The sequence below is a fragment of the Zootermopsis nevadensis genome, unplaced genomic scaffold (genome assembly GCF_977971745.1).
Source record: "Zootermopsis nevadensis isolate Lab colony 2312 unplaced genomic scaffold, Znev_1.0 Znev_ptg000064l, whole genome shotgun sequence".
NCBI lineage: Eukaryota > Metazoa > Arthropoda > Insecta > Blattodea > Termopsidae > Zootermopsis > Zootermopsis nevadensis.
In genome coordinates this window covers 2347625-2369335 of record NW_028259195.1, presented here as the reverse complement: position 1 = coordinate 2369335, position 21711 = coordinate 2347625, and the positions used below count along the sequence as shown (strand labels likewise).

The 21711-nt window shown below is 44.3% G+C and overlaps 1 protein-coding gene across 12 annotated transcripts in view; it reads right to left on the bottom strand.

Annotated features, from left to right (window-relative positions):
• Positions 1 to 9273: 9273 nt before the first annotated feature.
• Positions 9274 to 21711, bottom strand: part of LOC110840947 (uncharacterized) — a 47437-nt gene continuing 34999 nt past the window's right edge. For 4 of the 12 annotated variants that reach the window (XR_015532788.1, XR_015532792.1, XR_015532793.1 and 1 more), the window contains one exon: positions 20019 to 20223. Coding sequence is in view for 1 of the 12 variants with exons in the window: in XM_087341174.1 (XP_087197300.1) it covers positions 12013 to 12155 (143 nt within the window). In the remaining 11 variants the exon portion in view is untranslated. Of the gene's footprint in view, positions 12156 to 19674; positions 19928 to 20018; positions 20224 to 21711 lie in introns of those variants that run through there. The other 8 variants (XR_015532791.1, XR_015532798.1, XR_015532795.1 and 5 more) reach the window with 7 other exon arrangements.

Here is a 21711-nt window from a genome sequence, read left to right as displayed (position 1 = left end):
CCTGAATGGCTTCTGAGCAGATCTTAAAATCTTACATTCCAATCTTCACTGAAATTTTGCGTACACGAAATTAAATACCCGACATCAGGTTCTTGTAGTTGCCACAGACCTGGAAATATTCTAAGACATTTCTTGTTACTCAAAGTTGTAACTGTGACACTTTTTCAAATTTACTAAAACAAAAGACACAGGAAACAAATAATTTTAGGAGCTATTTGGCAAGCTACGCTACAGAAACGCTTCTTATTCCGAGCGAATAAAGCAGTTTTCATGTCGAATTAAATGACATTAACAAAAAATGTTTCAAACACAAGATACGCTTTATTATTTTTTTGTTCAAATTTGCAATTAAAACACGTAGCAAAGTGCTTAAAAATTCCCTATAATTTTATCACAGTTAAGCTTAATTTTCAGAGTTATCTTCAATGGGACACATCAGATATTCAAATTAAACAAACTTTTGTTTTGAATCGTTTAATTCATTGGCAAATTACATTTATTGACTACAGGGTAGTGGTATGAGAAGTAAGATACATATGGCTTTGAAATTATTTGAATACCTCTTGCAAATGTCAAATCTATACAAGTTTTCCCTTGCGTGGTTGGTTTGTCCAAATCATTCACTAGTTCAAGTTTAAAGAATTTCTGAAGGTACGCACGTAAGAGTTCTAAATTTTCGTCACTAGTGTTGAAATCGCCCATCAGTACGAGCGGTCATTATAAGAGAGTCCAGGGTGTATATAGATGCTTGCCAAAATTATTTTATGATTGGGTACAGTTATCTTTGTTATGGCAATTTCTCCAATATGCCTCGAAATGTGGCAAGAGTTTGATTTCAACTGGGATACACGACCATTCTAAGTTGACTATGGAGATGTACACTGCTACGCCACCACCTCGCCCCTCGTTTCTTTCACATTTGGATACAATGCGAGAGAAGTCTGCCATGTCGATAGAGTCTGGGTCTCAGTGAGAACGATAATGTCCGCCTTCGGTATTAACTCGACTGTCTGTAGGTCCCCCAGACTCTGCACGTTCAGATTGACTATGAGAATGTCGACATAGGGCGTGGAGGATCTCCCGGGAGGCTGTGCTGCCATTCGCAACATTCTTGATCGCATGTAAGGGAGTCGCGGTGAAATCAAGCACTCAGTCAAGGGATCGAGTTTGGGCAGAGGTGGGTCTGGGATCGGCGGATATACTAAACCGTTACTCCGACTCAACGCTGGAATCCGCGCCTTACAACTGTTACACAGCTTGAAACCACTCACGTCCTCCGTAGGGAACTCTTCTCGCAGTACGCCAGTGATACTCCTATTGGTAGGCTTCAAATCATTTTTGAACCACAGGCAGTCGCAAATGTCAAATTTATGGCCAAAGTCGTCGTCTAAGAATGTTTTTTTAAAGTAGTTGTCGGCCCCGGTACAAGTCCAATTTTGGGCCCCAAGTGGGTCCGATGGGTCCGGGCCCGACATTTTCCGTGTCATTCTCTTTGGAATTTTGTGCTCTACGCATTCGTGCCCGATTTTTGTAATTCTGGTTGTACTTTGCCCTCAAATATCGCGACATTTTAAGAAAATCGGGAAATTTTCAAACTTTTTTCAAATTCACAGCCTCGTATCTTTTTCAGTTTTTGAGATACACATTTGGAGTCCCGGATGAGTTGTAACATATACACTCCTCTTCAAAACAACACTTGGTTCACTCGGATCGGATAATTAGTCTCTGAGATATGATCCCGTTTATGGACACGTGTCGAATCCGGAAAGTCGAAAATTGTGGGTTCAATTTGCGCGTTCGCAGTTCGCGACGTCCGGCCGCCACGAATGTCGGAGCGGTATTGGCACAAACGTTCATCCTTCCTCTTTAAAACGAGACTAAGATGGCGGCGCTATGTCTATTTTAAGCCGAGTTATTGAAGTTTGAAACCGCACCATTCTTTTGTGTAAACCCTTTATATTATTCATCGCCGTGATGACGGAGGCGGAAATCTTTATACTCACCGCTGTGAAAACCTCAATTCTTACATAGTACAGGTTTATTCATAAAAATGTTGGCTCCTGTACATTTACAGATAAGGCTTCCATAATTATAATATCGCATTTCCGTTATGTATTTATACTTTATTTGCCCAAAATTGCATTGTAATTTTAAGAATACTGAATGAGACGATTAGGTTTCAAATATCCGCTTTATATGCGCTGGTAGGCAGAGGTCAAATATACCAACTAACCAACTTGAAACAGAGGCAGATGAATCCAGTCCTCAATAATTTATCTATTTTCGTAATACCCATTTTAATATAAATCTTTGTCTCATCTATGCCTAGATCTTCCGAGTTGTCTGTTACCTTCAGACTTTCCAACCACAATTTAAAACATATTCTTATCTTTCCCACATAAGCTTCTTGATTTTATTACCCTAATATTACTTATTAAAAAGTAAAAATTATGTAGCCCTGCGTTACGCAGTTTTCTCATATCATAGTAGCATTCACCTTTCTCCTGTATCACGAGTCTAATTGAGCGGCAACTTCTCCGACTTCTCCGTACTGCATGTGGACTAGTGAATGTTTTGCAGGGGAACCCAGTCTCTCAAGACGTAAGAGGATTTGAGGTTCTCACCGCGGAGAGAATGAAGATTGCTGTTATGAAGGGCCTGCGTCTGACAGTAAGTACCATACTGCGAAGGCTAGTTTGAGGGGGGCCGTGTTGAACCCGAGGGCCCAACTCCTGGAACTATTTTTGGGGAACCAATAATTAACAATACTTATCTAGAAATGAGAAATTACCATAATATATGCTCATATATGAATGTTATTGAAGTCTGCACATATTATTAAAGCGTTAATTTATGGAGCATCTTGTATTTGACACAACTTCTACCTGGAAAAACTTACATTTTACATTAGGGGCTTTTAAAAGCCAATAGCATTTGTGCCAATTGTACGTAAAACAGCAAACGAGATATGAATCGAATTTTCATTTCAGACCCTTTATTAGTAAAGAAAATAAGTGAACGAATTAACAATTAATTTCACGGTTCTAATTACAAGTCGTATTGGGCCTGAAGTGTCCCACGGACCGATATTTGGACAATACTGATCTCTACCTGTTGTTGATGTCAGTGTTCGTAGTTTTTTTTAAATTCTGTTTCTGAATTAAAAAATTAATATGTCAGCGAAAGACGTTCTTAGACCTCATATGACCTCATTTCAGTACTCGTATTTATTTGGCAGAATAAAACAGAATGGTGGAAGATGTTTTAAGGTAGCCTCTTCCCGACGACAGGCACATACTACGGAACTACGGATCGTATTACCCGTGGTGTGCAGGATGTGTTGGAAGCCAGGGGATCTCAAGGGAGAAATGTAGTGGGGTCATTGAAGGACCTTTAGCCGCCTCATACACGGGAGATTTCGTAATCTTTTTTTAACATTGCTAGGACCCCTTGGATGAATGATCAGCCCATCGCAAGGCCATTCTGGCATTTTTTATTGTTTTAATATTTTAAAATGGTTACATTTCGCGTAAGTTTTTAAACTGTTATCGTAGGCTGCGCGGTGTCGCCGTCACCCGTGGCCTGGGACTGAGGTCAATCTCCCATACGCCACAAGAAGCGAGCCTTAATGAACCTCTCTTACCCGGTACGGAGAAAGTAGTATTAATTTACTTGTAGAAGCTTTCAACGTCGAACAATTTCATTTGTGAAGATGAATTTAACTTTGTATTTAAAAGCCTTTTTGCCCTTCCTCCAGTCACGAGTGGGTGCGTTTTAAACTCCGTTGTTCCAGTTATCGGGAACTGCCCGTGAAGGAGTTGGCAGTCGACAAGTTTCAGCCAAGACAAAACTACCCAGTTATAATTTACAAGGCACTGTTTAACAATTTCACCTATGCGAATGGTCTAAGCTAGAGAATGTTAGCTTCTTGGCTGGCTGATTCGTGGCACTTGTAGAATAATACTGGATTTCTATAACAATCCAAATTAGCTCAAATCATTATTTAAATTTTTACTTCAAAGTAATCGGAACGTTATTTAATAATTCCACAGATCTATCTGGCATTTAATCAAATATCCATATGCAATTTTAACGTCAATATCATAGCCGCTCATAAAATTTCACATGGGCAGCATGCAACGCGAGAGATAATTTAAAACACCTTTTATGAATATATTTTAAATTGTATTGTGGGGACATAACTAGCGTTGTTCAGCGCAGGGATGGGTTTTAAAAGTATATTAAGCTTGTATAGAGTGGACGGATCACGTTGTGAGCTGAACAGTAATTTTCTTTTTCCTGACAGGTAAAACTAATATGAGTTAATTTATAAACCTTAAATCCTGGTAAGTATAAAATGCATCAGATTAGTGGTAAGTAATTATTTCGTGATTAGTTCAAGAACCTATATCAACTTAAATAGTGCTGAAACAGCGCCGGTTTGGAAATTAGGTTGATTTTGGAGTTTCTATGAAAAACGATTTTATTCCAAAATGTTTTTGTAGTTAGTATTGTCATCTTTTACCTTAACCCTTCACGTATATGTAGATAATACTATTTCAGCAAAAAAAAACGCATTAGTGAAGGGTAGGGGTTCATAAATGTTGGGTCGCGAGAACGTTTTCGTGGTTCGCGTTGCGAAATTCAAAGCATAATTTATTTTACATTATTAATAATTTAGTCAAGTAAATGTTACCAACGAATTTTATTTTTTTTCCGTATTTGTAAATGCACTTTTATTCACACAAAAATAAATAAAATATAACGCTGACGTATTTCCAAAAAAATATATAATTAATTTGTCCCTAATTGAAAAACTATGGGTCGCCAGGCAGAATAATTTTTATATGCTCGCTTGCAAACAATCACGCTTATGTATCGCTGGTCTAGAGCAGTGGTATTCAACCTGGGGTACGCGTACCCCCGGAGGTACGCGAAATTAAAAAAAAAACATATATATTATTTTATGTCAAACACTGAATAATCAGTAATGTAATTTATTTAATTTATTTTAGATGTAGATTATATGTTATGTATAACTTGAATTATACACCAACAACTTTGCGGGTACAAAGTTGAACAGAAATTATATCTGGGGGTACGAGAACAAAAAAGGTTGAATACTACTGGTCTAGAGGAATATGAGTGGTAAAATTTTCGTCTTCTTTCCTGTCTACGCTGCTGTACTTTTAAAATAAAAACATTTATATATTTTTGTTTTATATTTTGTATAAGTAACCACACACAACTGCATATAAATGCATTCATTTGAAATTGAATCGTAAAAAAAAATTAATTTCAGATGTTGGGATGGTTTTTAAGGATTTTCCAAAAAAAAAAAAAAAAGTTTAATATTGGATTTACTATGTCGGTTTCCTCAGAAACCGCTCAGTTTTGAATAGTGGATTGGAATTTGAGAGACTGTTGTAGGTACAAAAAGTGTCTTGTCATACATGTGGAAAGACTTGAATAAAATCAGAAATACACTCAGCGAAACACGAATTACCGGTTGAATTAACTCTTCGCATGAATGAGATGACTCGGGGTAAATGTAACGCGTATGCTCGAATGAATGATCAGAGTTTGGTTGGAGTCACTGACGAAGATGGGGTAAGGCAGCCGGTCTCTGCTTCTTTAGAGAATCTGTCGAATCGTGTGGCTTCACGAGGTCGGATGTGGGGGGAATTGAATCCGGCCAACAGTCCGACCGTCGCCTGCGAAATCAGATCATCGGCCGAAGTCCCTAGGGCCCGCTCTGTCTGCCGTCATAAAAATGTCAGTAGTTGCTTCTCAAAGCACTGACCTTCGCTCCTTATTCTATTTTCTTTCTTTTTACGACATCAACAAAACGGACTGCGAGAATCATGACTTCAGCCGAACGCAGAAGCAGAGTCGCTACTGGTGCTATTTCCTCGGAACTAAAGCGGCCGGAGTGTGCCTCGATCTAGTGTCTGAGCTAAGAATGCGTCTACCTAAACCTCCATTATATGCAGATTACTAGTACTGAGGATAGTTGAGCTCGGCACGGCCTGGTCGGTGTACGGAACTGCCGAGTAGAAGCGTGGAGATGCGCGCGCACCTTGCTTTTCACCCCCCCGCGCCCTGGCGCTACTACTCGTTTGAATGTCGAGGTTCTTTGTTAAACACTTGGTATAAAGTTACCTTTCGCCTTTAACACTGCTAGTATTGTAATGAAGTCGCAACACTTGCAAGGTTGGCAGTATGCTGAAGTACCGATCCATTACACCTGTCCACTTACACTGCGATTCGAGCACTCTCTGTTGACAGATAAAGGAACGTAATATGAAGCGTTCTGTTTGACTGCTCGTCCAAAGGTCAGTGTTACTCATCGATACTTTTAACGACTGTCGTTTGTTTTATAGTGTGTCTTTAAAGCGCTTAGCTGCTAATTTGCGTGTGATACTAACCTCAACCAGTTCAACCCATTCAGAAGTTCTAAAAGATATTCTGTATCATTATTTTATATACCGGTCTTGGTCTTACAAATGGTTTGTTTGGAAGATATTTTCCTCTCAAAGCAAAGTATTTCTGCCCAGTGCTCTGAATGTCAGTAACTACGACTCTCTTAAGGGGGATTAACGAGATTCCCACTGTCCCTATCTACATTTAAAATTGCCAAAATTAATAAAATGACTTAAATTTGGATGAAGTAAGGCGCACTAAAATATCATCTAATCACACCTCCTTCGTTTATATAAACCAGATTAATATGCCAAATACTGGTTTACCCTTCATCTCAAGATTCAGCCCGTTCGGCAATTGAACCACGGACACGGTCTATCACAAATTACAGCTGGAGAACGGATGCGCATGCGCACAACAAAATGCTTCACGAGCGAGCAATGGTCTGAGAAAGTGAGACGAGCAAAATGCTTTCTGCTTCATTCTGCTCGATCGGTCCTATCTTTAACAATACGAAAGCACGTTTCAGCAAAAGCGCTTTTGCCAAAAGCAACGCATAAATTCGACCTCGGTCGAGACTTTTCCAGCGTTTCGGCAAATACTGTAGTTGCCATCTTCATAACGTATTATGGGCGATAAATCAGGCAGGAGGCGGGTGTTTATCCAGTCGGGTCAAGGAAAACAGGCGATGGACATTTCTTAGCGATGACGTGACGAAGAACGTTTAGCCGAACTCGTTTATTCAAAGATCTGCAACATTTTATCAACTACACAAGCAAAAACTACGATGTACGTTAACATGAGACACGATTTGAAAAAAAAAACATTCTTTTAAATGAATTCTGTTTCTCTCGCGTATATTATTTATGTAGTGTTCTGTCTGACGACAGGTCCATATGAACAGGATCCTTCCATCCTTTTCTCGGACTGGGACCTGTTCATATACGTTCTTGGCAGATGATCCAGAAGTGGTTTGCCATTGCCTTCTTCTGTGTGTGAATGGAGTAATTGTTGGGATGCCACGGAGGAAAACTCCGTGTTGCCTAGACCACGGCCTTGCCCAACACAAGTTATAAATTCGGACACCGCCGGGAATCGAACCCGAGACCCCAGGATTACAAGGCCAGCGTTCTAACCGCTAGGCCACCGTGGCGGGTCTCTCGCGTAAGCGTAATTAATCTTATTCTGCAGATAAGATATTATCACCACCTCGAACACAGCCCCTACGTATCACGACTGCAATCACCAAGTTCCAGTCATCATTCCGTAAGCATCATCGAATCGCGTGTTTGTATTTTCATTACGATCTCATAATAGCCTAATGCCCTTTCAAAATTCAACGCAGTTGTTCATACGAAACTTGTAAACATTCTCAGAATCCACGTGCCTTGCTATCAAGGCTCGTAATTTGATTCAATATTTCGCACGAGTACACAAGACTGGAAACACCAGCGCCACACAATTCCAGCGGATCAATTAATTCATTAGACCTTGTATTTCAGCTAATGGTAAGGTACGATCCAATCAGCCACAATTTTTCTGTTTCATTATATTTATTCGTTCACGAATATTCAAAATGATGGCGATAAAGAGAAACGATTTCGGGAGCAACACTCATACCCTAAAGATGGAGGAGGTATGTTCCATCGAAATTCTGCCAACAACCAGTGGGCGATTACCAAAAACCAGGCCTGCAACACCAAACTTCCTTTTGCTAATTCATCTCACAAGGGAATGGTTAGGTCGGTCATGCCGAGACCTCACCTGAAATGTTGCTCGTCTACAGAGACCGTCTACTAATGATTGTACATAAAATTTCAGCTGCTGATGCGAAAAAATTGCTCAAAGTTGGTACGTATATTTAAAATTCGCTCCGCCGCGCATGCGCGAGACAGCGGCGCGCCATTCACCGATATATTGCAGCTGAGCTCGAGGAGAAAGGTTGAAAGCAGGGAAATACTCCAGAAATCTCTCTCTCTCTCGCTCGCGTGTAATTAAAAGTAATATAAGTACAAAGGAACCACCTATATGTGCGTATTCTTTCTTATCTTTTTTTTACTATAAAAATTTGTGATTCCTCGTTGTCATCAAAAAATGACGTCATCAACAATGCCAACAGATATTTGTTTACTCGGCATTGTTGAGGAACACAATAATGCCGAGTAAACAAATATAACGCTTCACAACAAAGAAATGAAAAAATATCAAGCCAGTCGCACTATCACTGCTCCAGAAGGAGCACTTCGCATTCTTGAATATTGACTGACAGTTGACCTAAAACATCAGAAAAGTGAAAGAAGACGTTATCAACTATTTGAAGTATCAACTCTAACAACTCCAACAAGGTAAACTGATACTCATTCGATATATTACGATTACGAAAACTATTATGAAAACTGACTTTATGATCGATTTTAAGACGAATATTTGCAGGGGTGGGGCTGGACGTAGAAAGTTGACTGACCAAGAACTGTTGGCCTCTGATCAGCGACGTAAAGAAGTAAAATATCAGATTACAGGAAGCGCTCCAAAAGGATTAGCCATTGTTGTCGTCAAAAAATGACGTCATCAAAAATGTCACCTTATATTTGTTTATACACGGGGGTTAGTTTAGTGTCTTACTCAACCAACGCAACCAACCCACTTCGGGGGGTTGGTCAAGTGTTTAAACCCCCCATTCGGGGGGGTTAGTTTAGTTTCTTACTCAGGGGTTAATACACTTGAATGGGACACTAAACTAACTCCCCTTCGGGACAAACCAAGGTTGGTTGCGTTTTACAAACTTGACCAACCCCCCCTAGGAGCTCCGAAAGGAGCGCCCTGCTCTAGTATGTATATAATACGCAGGTGTTATATATGCTGCTTTGTGGAAACAATAGACTGTTCACTCATCCAAGGCTACTATGTAAAAGTAAGTAAAGTTTGACCCACTATACGCCATGTAGGCGCTTGAGGGGTGAGTGGAGGTATAGCTCCTCTCTTCCTTGACCTCGGCACTAGATGGGGGTGAGTGGTCAGCATCACGCCCCGGGAAAGGACCCCGGTACCCATTGTAGAGGAGGCTGGGTGGGCCCCAGAGGCTAGAGGAAAAATCCTCCGCTCCCGTCGGTGATCGAACCCGTCTTCCAGCCCGTAGCTAGTCACTATACTGACTGAGCTATCCCGGCTCATAAGGCTACTATGTACATGTAAAACCTCTCAAGTCGTAGCAAATCCACTCGTTTAAGGCCCAAGTCGGAATGAAAGGAGTTCGTACTCGGAACGGGGTAGGAGACGGAGAAGAAACTGAAAATGTAAGTTGTAACTTACCTGTCTCATATTGCACAATTGCACGCAAATCTTTAACGCATGTTAGATAACATTAACTGCTCGTGACACAGCAATGATTTATCGTAACGTTTCCTCGCCTCAAAGTCAGTCGATTCAAAACGTGTTCCAGAAAGTTTATGGACCTACTAAGTTCAGCAAATAATCTGTTCAGTGTACAGAGCCCCGTACTTCAAACACGTCGATCTGGGTACAATTCCCGTCCATGATTTTACTCTTCTGTTTAATCACACGCTTATGTGTGGGTGTAAAACTTGGTCTCTTGCACTGACAGAAGGACCGATATCATAATTAGGAGCTGCGTAATTTATTTACGTCAAATATTATTAAGCTGATCATCAAGTCGGATAAAATGAACGTAGCGCATATGCGGAGATAAACAACATTTACGAAATATGAGTTGAGAACGTGCTAGTGACAGGGGCACAGCCCCTCCCCCTACCATGACCACCTGTCCCTGAATAACGCTGAACTCAGGCACATTAAACAGTTGAAGGAAAATTATAATAATCTTGAAGAATACAATGATGCACTGAAAATGTCAGAATGCTGTTAGCGAGTGAATCCTTGAATGATATTTAAGAATCCAGTCCTTACCGCGAAGAAAACACTTCACTTCACCATTACAGAGATCAACTGGCTAACGCTGTTTAAGAAATTGACCGCTGATTACGGCGAGAACCACACAAAACCCATAAAGACAAGTGTTACCGATTGTTGGAGTAGGTGGTACGTATAGTTACCATTCCATTTAAAGGGTATAAAAGTAAAGTTCGGTGGTATTACTGCATCCATCTTCAGGCCGATATTTGAGATCTTCACAGCGGTGAGTATGAAGATTTCTGTTTTTTGGGATGTTCAGCTGTGTAGTCTGGTAGGTATTTACTAATGTTTCGGTGGTCATACTTTCTTCCATCTTCAGGGCGATATTTGAGATTTTCACAGCGTTGAGTTTGAAGATTTCTGTCTTTTGTGATGTTCAGCTGTGTAGTCTGGTAGGTATTTACTAAAGTTTCGGTGGTCATACTTTCTTCCATCTTCAGGGCGATATTTGAAGTTTTCACAGCGGTGAGTTTGAAGATTTCTGTCTTCTGGGATGTTGAGCTGTGTAGTCTAGTAGGTATTTACTAATGTTTCGGTGGTCATACTTTCTTCCATCTTCAGGGCGATATTTGAGATCTTCACAACGGCGTGTATGAAGATTTATATTTTCTCGGTTCTTGCGCTGTGTAGTCTGGTAAATGTTTTCTAACGTTTCGGTGGTCTTACTGCCTGTCATACATAGTCAGTTCCGTGCAGAGCTCGAGTCAGCCAAAGACCGCATTCCACAACCAGACTCATGCATAAGAAAGAACTACATCTCCTGCAATATAGGCATCCCTTCCTTACCACCCCTAAACAATGTACGTGACTGTAGTGATCAATGGCGCCCGACGACTAAGCCGCCTATATATATCACACCAGTCTTCCCTCCGCTACATACAAACAGACGTGACGGAATTTGTTAATTTTCGAAACCAGAAACAAGTGTCAAGATCCGAGTTTCTTTCGACACTGCGCGTAAAAAATAAGTTTAAATATTGTAGAACCGAGTCTTGTCCCTTTGAAGCCGAAGAGAGAGAGAGAGAGAAGAGAGAAAGTGGGGGGAGTAGCGATAGGCACTACTGCAATAAATGGGGGAGGGGTATAAAGTTGGTTGTGGGCTACGAAGGTTCCCAGGCAGTGCCCGCTCGTCCTTCTGGTATGAATAAGTTTAGTGTGGACAAGGGATTTAGGAGACAGGATGGGGTAAGAAATAGGGTAGGGGGGAGTTGATTCGGGTCTTTGCGTTAATTTTGAATTTTGATATTGGCCTTGGGGGTGGCGTTAGGAATAATTTACGTTAATTTTTTTGGGGGGGGCTACTATAGAGCGGAATTTTGATATTACTCTGAGAGGGCTGCATGGGAGGCATGCAGAGCAACGTGGAGTTTGGGTACCAACTCAGCATTTGCTCTAGTACCGAGGAAAACCACGGAAAACCTTGGTCGAGTTGGCCGGTCGCAGGATCTTCCGGATGCGTGCTGCTGACTTCTAGCCAGCAGTCCGGTATTTAAAATCGCGAGCCCTAACGGTAGCCTCTGTCCGTGCGCTTCCTTTATTAAAAACTGATACATTTTTTTTTCTTCTTTTCATTTTTACAAAGATATGTTTTGGATAAGAAACGACCAACTTGGCTCGTTGCTTATCCAATTACAAAAGTTTCAATCCATATTCCATAAATCATTTTTCCATTTTCTTGCCGTGGTCGTCTTGTGTCCGTTGGTTCGCGGTCGGTCCAGCGTAGGGGAGTGGTCGATGTGACCGCCTATGGACTGGACTCTCCGGGGTACCTATAACGGGCTGGTGGTGCACTGTAGTGGGGGCTACAAAAGAAAAGCCGAGGTTTAGCTGCGTTTATGCAGGAGGTGAAGGAATTTTAAGGTGTGCTGTTGGGCTAATGTTACAGAACAATGTACTACAGAGGCAATCCTCTGACCGTTTATTGAGCAAAAGGATTGGAGGATTTCGCGGGTTGGGTCACCTCGCAAGAAGGGCTCGGGGGCGGAGGTATTTGTCAATGCTGGGATCGTACTGTCCTAGCTCTTGAATTTGACTGTTGTAGCTGGTGGCCGATTTCAAGTATAGCCTATTCGCTAATCCTTTAATGTAATTCTTGATCAACGGCATTCCGGTCTGTTCGTGTAGGGTACTAATTGGAGTAACCCTTGGCAATTTGGTTATTATTCTGAGGACTTTGTTCTGAAATGTCTGAAGTTTTTGTAAATGAGTGTTAGCAGCGTAGCCCCAGGCGGGGGAGGCATACGTCAGTATGGACCGGAGGAGTGATTTATAGATCATTAACGATAAATTTACATCCATTCTGGAGGATTTATTGAGTAAAGGAAATAGTTGCCTCAGTCTGAAGTTGGCTGTACGGAGAATGGATGATATGTGGGCCTTGTACGTCAATTTGGAATCTAGAATGACACCCAGATATTTGGTTTCGGAGGTAAAAGCTACGGTTTTATTAAAAAATTTTACGGTGGGAACAGTGCAGCGATAGTCGCGTAAACGTTTTGAAAACACGGTTGTGGTGCACTTGTCAATGTTGATCTGAATTCTCCATCTCCGAAACCAGGGTTCCAGAAGGCCTATTGCTCTGTTTAGTTTCGTTATCGCTATGTCTAATTTTCCTGAGCGAGCACTGATATTTGTGTCATCTGCATAGATTGAGATGGAAACGTTGGAGTCATTCTCAATGGATGGGATGTCATTTATGTAGATGTTAAAAAGTGTTGGCCCGAGTAGGCTACCCTGGGGAACGCCGGCCCTGATGGGGCGGCAGCTTGAGTGAGAGCTCCCATGTGAAACAGAAAATGAACGGTTCTGGAGGTAACTGTGAATTACGTGGATTAGGTGAGGCGGAATTTTGACTTTAATGAGTTTTGCTATTAGCCCCGTGATCCAAACTTTATCAAATGCTCGTTCTATGTCCAGGAACAATGCCACTGTAGCTTTCTTATTGTTAAATCCGTGAGTGATTCTCTCTATATTTCTTAATAGTGTGTGCGTTGTGGAATGTCCACGTTTAAAACCATACTGGTCATTTCTGATAATGTGGAGCTCCTTAAGTTGAAAATTAATTCTTTTTAAGATGATTTTCTCAAAAACTTTGCCTAGGGAATTTAATAAACTTATTGGCCTATAATTTAACGGGGAGGAATGGTCCTTTTTTGGTTTTGGGAGCATGATAACTTTAGCGTTTTTCCACTGGGTAGGAAAATAATTTGAAGCTAATGACTTGTTAAATATTTTTGCAATAAATCTGAAAACAGGCCGTGGCAGGTGTTTTAGTACTATGTTCTGAATCCCATCAGGGCCAGGAGCCTTGCGGGGTTTAAGGTGGCGGATAATCCATTCGACCTCGCAATGGTTTGTAAGCCTTACGGAGGCCTGCGGAGGTTGCATCAGGAAGTCGGTAACTACCTGCTCTGTGCTAACGGTGAAGTTGGTGTCTACGTTTGGGTTCGTTTGGAATATTTCTTCTAAAGTATCAGCAAAAATATTCACTTTGTCTTGGTTGGTAATTGCAACGTTGCCATTGTGTTTCAGGGGTGGGATTTTTGTGTCCGTGTTTGTGAGGCTTTTTGTTATCCTCCACGTGTCTTTAGTGTTGGTAGTGTCGAGGCCTTGGAGTGTTTGCTGCCAGGTGTTCGAAATTTGATCTTTAATGGCCGAGTCAATTTTGTGTTTCAAGGCGTTGATGAGGGGACGAAGCCTTATGTCGTGGGTTCTTTGCCACTGATTTCTCAGTTTGTTTCTTTCTTGGATGAGAAGTCGAGTGGCTGCTGCAATTTGCATTGACCTGAAAGTTCTCCGTCTGAGCGGAATAGAGTGGTGCGTGGCCTTATTCAGAACGTCTGTAAGGTGGTCAATAGCTGTATCAATCTCACTGCTACAGCAGTTCCCATCTACGCACTGTGTGTTTAGGTTTTCAGAAATGTAATTTTGAAAAAGATTCCAATTGGCTTCGCTGTAGACGAATGTATGTTTTAATTCGTCTGGTTCTAGTGGACCACGTATTCTAAGAAGAACTGGGTTGTGGTCGGATGTCGAAAGACTGCCTTGTGTGCGTATTGAGTGGCTGGAAAGCACGTTACTGATTATGGCAAAATCAAGTATATCGGCTTCACCAGGATTACAATCTGGAAAGTGTGTGGGGTGGGATGGAGCCGAGATTACGTAATTACTTTTATAGTAATGTTTGAGAAGTGTCTGCCCCGCTGCATTGTTCTGCCGAGCGTTCCAGGTTAAATGCTTGGCGTTGAAATCGCCTGCTAGAATTACTTTGTTTCCGGTTTCCAAAAGATGGTCCAGGTCACTCTCTATAATTTTGCCCGGGGGGTTGTAAATAGAGATTAGTACTATTGTTTCCCTATTGATGTTAACTTGGATAGCTGTCGCTTCCATGTGTTGGAGGGGGGGAAGGGGAATCTCCGAATGCTTGAAGCCCTGGCGAATTAGAATGGCCGTTCCGCCACCCCTCTGATTTAGCCTGTCAGACCGGAATGTCGTGTAGTTTGGGCACTTAAATTTTGTTGCAGATTGTAAATGAGTTTCATTAATTAGAGCTATGGGGATGTTATTGGTTTCCAAATAATCTAATAGTTCTGATTTTTTAGTCTTGACGCCTCTGGCGTTCCAGAACAGGATGTCAGTGTGGCTGAGGGACCTACCCATGATTAGGAAGACCGAGGAGGGTGGCTAGGAAGTTATTAAAGATTATTGGGAGGGCGCTCTCATAAGGGTGCTGCATGAATTGTAAAAGCATTCCTGAGATGGAAGATAGAAGGTACTGGAAAGAGAAGTTCGGATTGAAAGTCCGAACAATTTCGACAAATTCTCTTGTCTGCTGCTGGGTGTGAGGATTTCCGAGTCTCAGACCCGCGGGAGGGTGTGGGTATTGTTGGGTGCGTTCATGAGATGTGTGTGTCTCTCTCTGGCTCGTGTGTTCTTCTTTTCCCTGCCTGAGTGGTTCTGTGTTGTTCCCCTTAGTTGCTTTGGTCTTGGGGCCTGAGGGCCTAGATTTTGGGCCGAGAGATGATTCGGCAGGTGTGACGTCCTGCGCTACTACAGAGAGAGCGGGAGAGACTGGTCTGTCCGGAACCGGCGAAGATCTGCCTGTTACAGAATTCGGAGGCTTGCTCACTGCAGCCTGTGTTGATAGACCAACCAACCAACCAAAGAAGCTAACTGAGGGCAGAGGCCTGCGCAAGCGCAAGCATCGTCCCTACCTAGGTGAAACCATTCCTGCGCACAAGACGCATTGCTGGAAATGGTAAACGGTCGTAATATAAGAACGGAAATTTTGCTAACGCTAACGGGGTTTCGTCGTGGCGGGAGCCTCGACCATTCAAACTGGGATTTGTTGCTGCTGATGGGAGGTTATCCTGTCAGGCAAGTTGTCGAAGGAATTTGGTTGGTTGGGTCTCTGGGGTATGAACCCAGAGAGGGAGGGGCCGTTTCGGCTGAAGGCCTCTGCGGCATGGGGGGAAGATCACTTCAGCTGATGGCCTCCATGATCGGGGGGAAGGGTGGCGGGCCGTGCCCCTATTAAGTTATACCCTGGCATTCGCCTTACAACTGAGGAAAGCACGAAAAACCTCAGTCAGGGTAGCCGAGTAGTCTAACCACTCGTTGTGCTGACTTGGCCGTCTTTTGGGGATGGCTTCGGCTGGCCTGCTGAACATCAGTCGCCCTCGGTTGCCCTTGGGTGAACTCTGGCAGCCCTCATTCGGCACGAGTGTCTTCCGAGTTGCCGAACTAAGGGGTTCCCCACACCAGCTAACCTCGAGTCAAACCTCTCAGTTAGTGCTCTGATGTGGTCGGCAAAGAAAGGGACCCCCAGATCCTCATGTATTTGCCTGTTACTAACGTACCAGGGCGCGTTAGTAACAATTCGAAGACACTTGGATTGCAGAACTTGCAGCTTCTGGACGTGGCTGTGGGCAGCTGACCTCCAGATCGGGCATGCGTAATCCATTATGGGACGGATGAGCTGCTTATAGAGTAGTACACCGTTCCTGATTGACAGGCCACTTCTCCTATTGATAAGCGGGCCTAGCACACCTAATCGTTGCGCTGCCTTCTTTCCCACTTGGTTGACGTGCGCCGACCAAGTAAGCCCGGCGTCAAGGGTGACCCCCAGATACTGTGCTGTTTTGACCCATTGGATCGGCTGTCCGAGGAACTGCACTGCTCGGGGCTGTTGGATGTGTCTTCTCGCGGAAATGAAGAGAACCGCGGTGCTCTTCGAGACGTTGATAGCAATCCTCCAGGCCCTGAGCCAGAGCTCAAGTCTACTGAGGTAGGTCTCCAGATACCTGACGAGAAGCGTTGGGCTACGGGACGTGACTACTAGAGCCGTGTCGTCCGCGTATTGTGCTAACTCGACGTGGCGGGACGGTGTGGGTATGTCGTTGACATACAGACTGAAGAGCACAGGGGAGAGAATTCCGCCCTGCACAACTCCAGCCCGCATGGTACGACGTGTGGACATGGCCGACTGGAAGGATGTCTGGAATGTCCGGTCAGCGAGGTAGGAAGAGATGGTTTTTACCAAGTACGACGGGAAGTTGAGGACGGTCAGTTTGTATAGGAGGCCTTGGACCCAGACTGTGTCGAAGGCTTTGGCCACGTCCAGGAAAACCGCGCCGGTTAGCCGCTTCTCATCAAGGTTTCTGTTGACCCTTTCGACGAGGCGAGCCAGCTGTAACGATGTGCTGTGTCTGGGTCGAAACCCAAACTGCTCGTCGCGCAGCAGCCCGCGTTCACTGACCTCGTGTAGGACCCTCGTTAGTAGGATTTTCTCGCAGAGTTTGCCGACCGTGTCGAGAAGACTGATGGGTCTATAGGAAGAAGGTAGCGTGGGGTCCTTCCCCGGCTTCAGTATGGACACCACTCGAGCGTGTTTCCATGCCGAGGGGAAGTGTTGCCTGCGAAGGACCGCGTTGAACACTTTCGTGAGAAAGGTTACCGCGCGTCGTGGGAGATGTTTCAGGACCCTGTTCGGTATACCGTTGGGGCCCGGAGCCTTGCCAAGCTTGAGTCCCTTGATGGCCTGGGCGACCTCCGATGGACTGGTTAATTTTGGTTCATTTACAGGGGCATACTCGTATGCTCGCATCGCCTCGTTAACCATGTCAATTGTAGTCAGGTCCGACGGGTAGTCTACCGGCTGGAACTGGACCTCAAGGCTGTCGGCTAGGGCTTCTGCCTTCTCGGGGTTCGAGAGAGCCAGTCCTCCCATCACTAAGAAGGGGGGCGACGGAGTGGGGACTCGCATCACACGCTTGGTCATTTTCCAAAGCGACTGGTCCTCGCAGTCCAAGGATTCGAGCGTGTCGCTCCACTGTTCGTTCCGCCACTCGTTGAGACGATAGGTCACCGACCTCTGGAGTCGATTGACCTGGGTCTTAAGAGCGGGGTCTCTTGTGACCTGCCATCGCCTCCTCAGCCGGTTCTTCAGGCGTATTTCATCTCGAATACTAGCGGGTAGAAGCGGTCGCCTGTCAATGCGGGGTCGAAGCTTGGGAGCGGACGCTGCTGTGGCTTCCAGGATAGCACTGGTCAGCTCCTCGACGCACTTGTCAATTTCTTCCTCGTCGTTTACCACGGGGTTCCCCGGTAGTCTGCTTTCGAGGCAAGCCTGGAATGCAGCCCAGTCCATTCTCGCGAAGTCCGGGCGATCAGGCAGGTTTTGAAAGGACGATCGGCACGTGGTGTCGACGAGGACGGGCAGGTGATCTGAGCTGAGTGCGGGGCAGACAGTCAGGTGCACCGGTAGGACGAAGTCCTTGATGAGGACAATATCAAGGACGTCAGGTGTGGCGTTGTGTGTGTAGGGAGCCGTGGTTGGAGAATCCGGCCCGTAGATGAAGCAGGAATTTCTGTTGGCGTAATCACGCAGGAGCGAGCCCCTAGTAGAGATAAGGCTAGAATTCCAGTCCGTGTGTTTCGCGTTGAGGTCACCAGCCAAGAGGACCGGGAAACCCCCGCTCAAGCACTCGGTCAGGTCCGACTCTATCCATGGCCGGGTGGGTGCGAGGTATGCCGCCACTAGCTTGACTTTCCTGGTTGCCAGTACCAGGTGAATGGCGGTTGCTTCTAGTTGTTGTAGACCCGATACCGGCACAGGGTAATGATCAATGCCCCTGCGGACAAGGATCGCTGTGCCACCCCCTAGCGTCGGGCGGTCCGTACGGTGGCAAACGTAGTTCGCGAACCTCAAGGCCCGACCCGACGTGAGGTGCGTCTCGTTCAGGAGGCAAACATCGACTCCGTAGTCACCGAGGAACTGCTCCAGCTCCAGCTTCCTGTTGCGGACACCGTCGGCGTTCCAGTAAGCCAGCCGCAAGGCCTTGCTACCGTGTCCTCTAGGCCGTGCAGTCATTGTCGGCCATGAAGAGGAGAACGGTTTTGAGGAGGGCTCGCGGACGAGACCCCCCGGGGGGGAGTGAATGGATCGCGGCGAGGAGACGTCGTGTCAACTCAATGCAGACCCGTGGTGAGAGGGTTTCCAGGATATCTGAGATGTCCTGGAGCGGTGATTGACCCTTGGGTGGGGTGGGGTCAGTCTTCTTGAGAGCAGGTGCTGTGGGATTTGCCACCGGCGCCACAGGACGAGCGGGCTTGGCACGGCCGCCCTTGGGGATAGTCTGCCGCTCAGTCTGTACAATGGCTCCAGTTGGCGTTGGGGCGGGGTTCTTCATAGCCGCAGCCTTGACGACGCGGCCACCACGGACCACGTGGTTCCACCCAGGGCCCAAGTTCTCCTGCTCGAGGGAAGGCTTAGCTAGCGCCGATTTGGGCGCTGGCAGGCGCGTGGAGACGTCGTCCTTTCGGCCGCGATCCCCTTTCGCACGCTGTGCAGCGGCCGTCTTGGCTTCCTTCCACTTACTGCAACCTCTATAGTTCGCAGTGTGGTTGCCTCCGCAGCTGCAGCACTTAAGTTGTTGCTTGGGGGTGGCACACGACTGTTACCGCGAAGAAAACACGTCACTTCACAGACGCAGAAGTAGCGTGAAGTGCGATGCGCCTTTGTTCGTATAAACAAATGTTTGTAGAACATAAACCATTCGAGACATGTAAAATCTGAAAACAGATTTGGAAAGCTCATGACGTAATACGTATTTCGTACGCAATATGTCCAGATCCATCTCTTACGGTTTTCGAGAGGCGGGCGCTTAACGCGGCAGATACATCGAAAATTGTACGCGTTGGTTCATTAAATTTACAATAAATGTATAAACAATTATAATTACAACAAAATGCATTACAGATTCTTAAAGGTCCTTATTTACTGATCATTTTACATATAAGTTACATCACCCTTAATCTTACCATTCCTGAGGAATGAAAGTTTAAATGTGTCTCGGCGCTGGATCATACAAACGCTGATTTGCCGAATCACCCTTCAGTATGGACGTATTTACGTCATTACAGTACACGCTCCTTCTCAACATGGCAACGCTGGAGACAGATGGCCCCAAGCAAAATGGCGAAGCGATTTCACCCCGCCCCCTTCCGGTCAGCTGCCTTCGTGATTCATGTGCGAAGAGCAGTTTACCTTAACACGTGTTCCAACAACTCTGGGCTGAAAATTAAGAAACATGTACACGACCTAACAAAGCAGAGGACCACCATCTGTAATTTTAACACTTTACGAAAATTATTGTATAATATACCTCGTGCGCCTGACTGCTGCGATCGTGGGTTCGAGTCCCACTCAAGGCCGATCACTCATGCAAGGAGTTTCGAAATGTAAGTAGACCAACTTTGGCAGGACCGAAGGGACTTAGGACAGCGAAATGATGACGGGTAGGCCACGATCTTGCGATTCATGGAAAATAATGTTAACAAATTGACCATAGTGAGTTTTCAGCGAACCCTCTGAAACATGAAGTAGATTTGTAGATATTTAAGAATCCAGTTAATACTTCAAAGAAAATACCAAACATCATAACTAGTTCAAGCCTCCCCATCCCCAAAATAAATGCACAGAAATAACAGCTACTTTAACGTTCTTGACGAATACATACGTACAAATACAAAGCGAGAGAGAACATAACCCAGGAGTGAACAGAATGTCTCACATTTAATTATCCGTCAGGTTGCCTGTTAAAGGACGTGATGCAGCTACTAACCATTGAAATGTAAATGGCTACTGATATAACTGTTATTGTCAGTTACCAGTTCCTGTTATTTAAATAACAGCAGGAAACTGGTTACTGGTAATTCAGCTGCCGACCTCAGCTACTGTACAGTGAAATGTGATCGGGATCTCCACTAACAGCGACATGGCAGTTATCAGTTCCACTAATTCAAACAGTTGCTGCAAATAACAGTTATTGGAAAGTGCAGCTACTAACCAGTGAAATGTAAATAGCTACTGATATAACTGTTAATGTCAGTTACCAGTTCCTGTTATTTAAATAACAGCAGGAAACTGGTTACTGGTAATTCAGCTGCCGACCTCAGCTACTGTTCAGTGAAACGTTATCAGGATCTCCACTAACAGCGACATGGCAGTTATCAGTTCCACTAATTCAAACAGTTGCTGCAAATAACCAGTTATTGGAAAGTGCAGCTACTAACCAGTGAAATGTAAATGGCTACTGATATAACTGTTAATGTCAGTTACCAGTTCCTGTTATTTAAATAACAGCAGGAAACTGGTTACTGGTAATTCAGCTGCCGACCTCAGCTACTGTTCAGTGAAACGTTATCAGGATCTCCACTAACAGCGACATGGCAGTTATCAGTTCCACTAATTCAAACAGTTGCTGCAAATAACCAGTTATTGGAAAGTGCAGCTACTAACCAGTGAAATGTAAATGGCTACTGATATAACTGTTAATGTCAGTTACCAGTTCCTGTTATTTAAATAACAGCAGGAAACTGGTTACCGGTAATTCAGCTGCCGACCTCAGCTACTGTTCAGTGAAAAGTGATCGGGACCTCCATTAACAGCTACATGGCAGATACCAGTTCCACTAATTCAAACAGTTGCTGCAAATAACCAGTTATTGGAAAGTGCAGCTACTAACCAGTGAAATGTAAATGGCTACTGATATAACTGTTAATGTCAGTTACCAGTTCCTGTTATTTAAATAACAACAGGAAACTGGTTACAGGTAATTCAGCTGCCGACCTCAGCTACTGTACAGTGAAATGTGATTGGGATCTCCACTAACAGCGACATGGCAGTTATCAGTTCCACTAATTCAAACAGTTGCTGCAAATAACAGTTATTGGAAAGTGCAGCTACTAACCAGTGAAATGTAAATGGCTACTGATATAACTGTTAATGTCAGTTACCAGTTCCTGTTATTTAAATAACAGCAGGAAACTGGTTACTGGTAATTCAGCTGCCGACCT